Source organism: Vombatus ursinus, unplaced genomic scaffold (assembly GCF_900497805.2).
Source record: "Vombatus ursinus unplaced genomic scaffold, bare-nosed wombat genome assembly UNPS02014791.1, whole genome shotgun sequence".
Classification (NCBI taxonomy): Eukaryota; Metazoa; Chordata; class Mammalia; order Diprotodontia; family Vombatidae; genus Vombatus; species Vombatus ursinus.
This window is the reverse complement of record NW_020954569.1, coordinates 62,921,658-62,928,157: the sequence shown is the minus strand read 5'-3', so window position 1 is coordinate 62,928,157 and position 6,500 is coordinate 62,921,658. Positions and strand designations below refer to the sequence as shown.

General features: G+C 40.5%; 1 protein-coding gene across 1 annotated transcript in view; it reads right to left on the bottom strand.

Annotated features, from left to right (window-relative positions):
• The window catches only part of SIGLEC15 (sialic acid binding Ig like lectin 15), a 14,239-nt gene that overhangs the window by 946 nt on the left and 6,793 nt on the right, over positions 1 to 6,500 (bottom strand). The window contains exons 3-4 of the mRNA XM_027868786.1: positions 3,703 to 4,062; positions 2,186 to 2,216 (exon numbers count right to left, since the gene is read on the bottom strand). Coding sequence (XP_027724587.1) covers positions 2,186 to 2,216; positions 3,703 to 4,062 — 391 coding nt within the window. The remainder of the gene's footprint in view (positions 1 to 2,185; positions 2,217 to 3,702; positions 4,063 to 6,500) is intronic.

Sequence of the window (6,500 nt, the reverse complement as noted above, 5' to 3'; positions counted from 1 at the left end):
GGTAGGTGGTTTTCATCAAACAAAACATCATTTCACCAAAAGCCTTCTTCTTGAGTGTCTTTTGATTCTACACAAACTTGGGAGGATTAAAGTCTTTGCTTCTAACCTGGCTCCTATCTCTGTTTCATCCTTTCAACTTTTATTTTTCCCAAGAAACTCTTCTTGACTTGGTCTGGCTTCTGGTTTCCTTATTCCCTTGGATGTAGGCTTGACTTCTACCCTTCTGACCCCAGGATGGGTTTCTCCTCTGTCCTGGTGATGCCTCTAACCATCAGCACATGTGTCCTAACAGTTCTGAAGGATTCTTTCCTCATCAAACTTCTCTGCACTCACTGGTTGGCTCGGATGATTACAATCACTACTTGTCTTGTGGTGCTTTGAGCATGGTGTTTCAGAAATCTTGGAGCTATGGCAACAGTTGGAGCAGACTTCTAAAAAGGTGGCTATCTTCTAAGATGCATTTGCAGCCGTGTAGCAGTTTGCTGCTAAATGTTGTAGAATGCTTGGCTTCAGAAGTGGCTAGAGTCAGCAGCCCTATCTACTGACAGCTCAGTGAGTTTATTTAGGCTCTTTTACTGAGCCCATTGGAGGATCTTCCAGGAACCCTGGTGGCCTAGTGTAAGCTGTTTGCAGAACTCAACCCCTTAGCACCTTCCTCCTCCTCCAGCCCTTCACTCTTCCCTATCTCCATAGCACAAGCCAAGGTGTATTGCCCTTGTGTCCTGACTAGTGGGGTAGCCTTTACCTAATGGAAAATATACCCCTGTTACACAATGTGGACAGCTTCCACCAGGAGTCTAGAAAGACTCTGACATTCCCTTTTTCCTCCCAGATACGAGATTCCAAACCAACAGATTTGTTGGCTGAGGGAAGGACAAGGGACCATTTTAAGACATGCCAGTTCCTAATTCTAGATTAGGGGTTGGCTTTGCCCACCCCCCATGAAAGGTAGTGATATTTATGGTAGGAGTGCCATCTACTAGGGTCTCATGGGGTAGTTTTCCCCTAGAAGTCAGGGAAGCTGTTCCTGAGAGTTGATTGGTTCAGAGTTTGGACTAGGGCTTAAGGTGTTGATGAGGCTCCATAGTCTCTGAAAGCATAAAAGGGCCAGCCCAGGAGAGCTCAGTGCCCCTTTAGAATTGACGGGTGTCCCATACCCTTCTGACCAGGGGCATTTCTGGATAGAGGCAAAAGAGGCTGCCATCTATTGGAATTGGTGCTGCACCTTTGTTGAATACCCCCTCTTTCCATGATATTTTAAACTGAACTTCCTTTGTTAACTGTTTGAAGGTTTATAAGTACTTCATTTTTTTCCATTACTAAGCCTGAACCATCAGACTAGACCAAGTCAGGGTCAGCCCAGAACAGTATAGCTCCTAGTTCCCTGAGAGTTTTGCCTTTGTTTGTGGCAAAAGGCAAGGGCTTTCTTGGTCCTTGCCACATTCTCCCATGTAGCTGGTGTGGTTGGTATCATCAGATCGCCACAAGGGGCTAACACATGCTGACAATTAAGGTAATTAACAGTTACAAGCCTGAAGGAAAAAAGGTGGGAAGTGGTGAGGAATAGTGGTGGTATCCAGGCCTTGATCCAGAAGGAGGAACAAACCACAAATCAACCTGAGGAAGAAATAGGGGTTTCTTGGGAATGCCAAAGTCTGAGGGATGAGATAGAGGTAGGAAGCCATGTGGTAAGCAAAGATTTCAAGCCCACATAGTCTATACAAAATTAGGTGTCACGTGCTACAAGTGTCAAGGAAAGGATGAGTTTTCTGATACAAGTTGCCCCACTCAAGGTACTGATCTTTTACAGCAATGGTCAGTGTTCCCTTGACATGCCGGCATGGTCACAGAGGGGCCCATCTTGGCTTTGCTGCTTCAGCGAAGCTGTGGGATCAGAGAGACTTAAACTGAGTCTTGAATGAAAGGTTGGATTTGAATAGAGGAGAGAAAGGTTGAATGTCTTTGTGCATTCTGCCTGACTGGTGCGGGATAACTTTGATCTCAGCACGTGTCCCATTTTCTGGTCTATAACCCTGCAATGCCACTGAATGTGAGGCTCTCAGAATTGGGAATAGAATGCAGGAGGTAAAAGTAGCTGAAGTGAACTATTGGGAGAAGCCAAGGACCCTATTTACAGGCTAAGAAAGGAGTAAGGGTAGAGGAAGATGGACAATGACTTGCTTACCGTGACAGGGTGTCTTGGGCGGCTGAATGCACTGTAGGATAAGACAGAGAGTATACAGTAAATGCCACCCCCTATTCCAATGAGGCAAGTCCCTTCTCGGTGGGAAGAATTACCCTTCTTGGTAATTAGGGTTTGGACTTGGATTGTGCCTTTATGAGTGATGAGAAGAAAAATTATAATATATAATATTATTATATACAATATTATATTACATATTAGATAATATGCAATATCACACATAAAATATAGTATGCAATATTATATATTATATATATGTGATATAATATATGACATATATTTTAATTTATATAAATATTAAAGAAATTATCAGAATAATTTAAAATGTTCAATTATATAAAAGTTAATTATAGATAATTATATATAATTAAATAAAATAAAGCATATAAATATATAAAATAAATTATATAAATAAAACTATATAAATATATTTTATATATACATATCATAGATAGGAGGGTGATAAACATTAGCTATAGATAAGAGTCTGAGAAAGTAGAAAAAACAAAATTTGTAAGTGAATTTGATATGTGGGACAAATGAAAGTAAGAAGTTGAGGATGAGGTGGCAAGCTAGGGCAACTGGGAGAATAGTGATGCCCTCAACAATAAAAGGGAAGGAATTTGGCTTTTTTATTTTTCTGAGGTGAACTATATGGTATCAATCCTTTACCTTTAGATGTAAATGAATGTAAGTCACTCTCACAGGGTTGTGAAATGTCAGCACTAGAAGGATCTTAGAGATTATCTGGCCAATCCCTTCCTTTTAGAGATGAACATAGTAAGTTCCAAAGAGCTGAAGTCCTTTTGCCATGGGTCATACAGCTAGTTAGTGCAGAAGTAGGATATAAACCAAGGTCTTACAATTCAAACTTTTTGGTCTTCAATTTACTTGTCTATAAAAATGGGGTTAAACTAGATAACGTCTAAGGACTTTTAGCTCTAACATTTTATGCCTCTGTGAGAGTGATTTACATTCATTTAAACCAAAGTGAAAAATGAATTAAATTTTTTTATAAGGAGTTTAAGTTTCTGGGAGAAAGGAAAAACTTAATTTCCAGTGACTAGATTGTCATTTAAGTATTGTTGAGTTGTTTCAATTGTGTCCTATGTGTTGTGACCCCATTTGAGGTTTACTTAGCAAGGGTACTGCAGTGCTTTGTCATTTCCTTCCTCAGCTCTTTTTACAGATGAGGAAACTGAGGCAAACAGGGTTAAGTGACTTGCCCGGGGTCACATAGCTAGTAAGTGTCTGAGGCCAGATTTGAACTAAGGAAGTCTTCCTGATTGCAGGCCCAGCACTCTGTGCACTATGGCGCCACCTAGCTGCCCCCTCAAGTAAATCTTCAGAGTGAACCAAGGAATTGAGGTAAACTCCTTGAAAGCAGAGAAAGTTTTTTCTCTGTTTTCGTCTTCTAGCACAGTGCATCACATATAACAGGCGCTTACTACATTCTTGTTGAATTCTTATGTTAGGGGACACCTTAATGAGGCACCCACCTCTGCTCTGGCACACCACGGCCCCCAGAATCACCAGTAGCAGTAAGAGTTTGATTCCCAGGGCAAAGAGGAGAGTCAGAAGTGCCGACGAGTCACCCACTGCTCGGAACTTGTAGAAGTAGACGCTGCCCTCAGCCCGGCCCAGGCTGTTGGTGGCCGTGCAGGTGTAGCGGCCGTCCTGGGCCAGAGCGTGGAGCTCCTTGGTGATCTGATGACTCTGGCTGTAGGTGGAGGTGCCGTTGCCAGCGCTGGGACCAGTCCAGATGAGGGAGGGCAGCGGCTCCCCTTCTGCGGTGCATCGGGCGCTGAAGATGTGGTCCGGGCCCGGGAGCACGGTGATATTGACGATCCTGGGAGCAGCTGCAGGGAAGCCACCAAGGTAAAACCGGGCATGGAGTTAGGACGCTGCCTCCCACCCTGCAGGTCATGAAGTGAAACAGCGTGGTGTGGGAGAGTGTGGTGGAATTGGGAGCCCTGGGCTCCGATTCCAGCTCTGTTACTAGAGGGGCGGCTTTGGACAAATCACTTTATCTCTCTGAACCTCACCTCCTTATCTGAAAAATGAGGGGGTTGGACTCCGTGCTCTTTAAAATCAAAGGATTTAGAATTGTAAGAGAACATGAGGAAAATCTGACCTCTTCCAGCTCCAACTTTCAACAATTCTATATGTTGTTATGACTTGGATCTTCCTACTCATTATCTATGACAATTCTTGACCAGGAGGATGGAGGGAGGGAGTGGCCCAAATTTGTACCTTTACACTGTTCCATTTCTTTCCCCTGTTTCTTCCACCACCCTTGTAGGATTACTCCCTTGGGGAGTAGGCAGTCCATGATTCTGGGGCAGAGCAAAGTATGGGGCTTCACTTACTGGTCTAGCTGCTAAAGGGGGATGGGTGTTAGAGACTTTAGAATGGAAAACTTTGGAATGCATAATACTTCCAACATGTAAAGGGATGGGAGGGTCAGAAAAAGGAATCATGAATGAAAGATAAGAGGAAGGGGGGCCGGGAAGAAGTGAATAATTGGCCTAGTTAAGAATGAAGAGAAAAACAGAGGAGGGAGCTTAGATGAATTTCTACTACACTTCAAGGCTGTTATGGTTTAAGAATTGCTATGAGAAAATGGATACATGGTTTACACATAAAGGGTGATACCATAAGCAAATTAGGAGAGCATGGAATAGTTTACCTGTCAGATCTATGGATAAGGGAAGAATTTAGGACCCAATAAGAGATAGAGAGCATTATAAAATATAAAGTGGATAATTTTGATTTTATAAAATTAAAAAGTTGTTGCACAAACAAAACCAATAAAACCAAAATTAGAAGGAAAGCAGAAAATTGGGATAAAATTTTTATAGCAAATATCTCTGATTAAGAGATATTTCTTAAATAATAATATAAGAATATTCTTAAATATAAGAATACCAGTCATTTCCCAATTGGTAAAAGGTCAAAGGACATGAGCAGGCATTTTTCAGACAGAGAAATCAAAGCTATCTAGTCATGTGAAAAAAGGCTCTAAATCACTGTTGATGAGAGGAATGCAAATTAAAACAATTCTAACTACCACCTCACACCTATCAAATTGGCTAATATGACAAAAAAGGAAAATGATAAATGTAGGAGAAGATGTGGGAAAACTGCAATATTAATGCACTGTTAGTGGAGTTGTGAACTGATCCAATCATTCTAGAAAGCAAATTGCAACTATGCCCACCAGGGCTATAAAACTATGCATACCCTTTGATCTAGCAATACCACTACTAGGTTTGTATCCCAAAGAGATAAAAGGAAAAGGAAAGAAACCTATTTGTACAAAAATATTTATGGTGGCTAAGAACTGGAAATTGAGGGGATGCCCATTAATTGGAGAATGACTAAACAAGTGGTGGTATATAATTGTAATGAAACATTATTATGCAATAAGAAAAGACAAGTAGGATGATTTCAGAAAAACCTGGAAAGACTTACATGAACTGATACAAAGTGAAATAACCAGAACCAGGAGGATGTTGTATATAGTAACAGCAACATTGTGGGATGAAGAACTGTGAATGACTTAACTACTCAGCAATACAGTGATCTAAGACAATCCCAAAGGACTCATGATGAAAAATGTCATCCGCCTCCAGAGAAAGAATTGATATTGTCTGAATACAGACTGCAGCATACTATTTTTCACTTTCTTTCTTTTTTGTTTGCATCTTCTTGCATAAAATGACTAATATGGAAATGTTTTACATGATTGCACACGTATGACCTATATCAGATTATTTACTGTCTCAGGGAAGGGTGCAGGGTAGGAAGGGAAGGAAGGATAGAATTTGAAACTCAAAACTTTTTATAAAACAACAACAAATGTTAAAAACTGTTTTTACATGTAATTGGGAGGAAAATAAAATTATTTAAAAAAAATAATTGGTGTGAGAGAAAGAACAATGAATAGGTGACCCAGGAAGCTATAGTTCAGTGACTGGATGACAAACTCTGGTGATTATCATCATAACAGTTGTATTCAACAGTATTATAGTGGTATTCACCCAGGCCAACAGGAATGCCTGTTACAAGTTCAAAGCTAACCTATTCTAACCCCAATGTATAGGTATCTCCTCCAAGAGCCTTGAGAAGTGGTTTTCCATTTAAATGATGATTAAAAAAAAATGTAGTCAATTAGGAGCTAAAGGTGAAGTACAATAATATGTGTTATCTTTTTGTATTTAATCATTCTACTAGGAATAGGAGAAGCTATACAAAGAAAGAAAGGAGGGAGATATGAACCTAGATTTCTTCATTC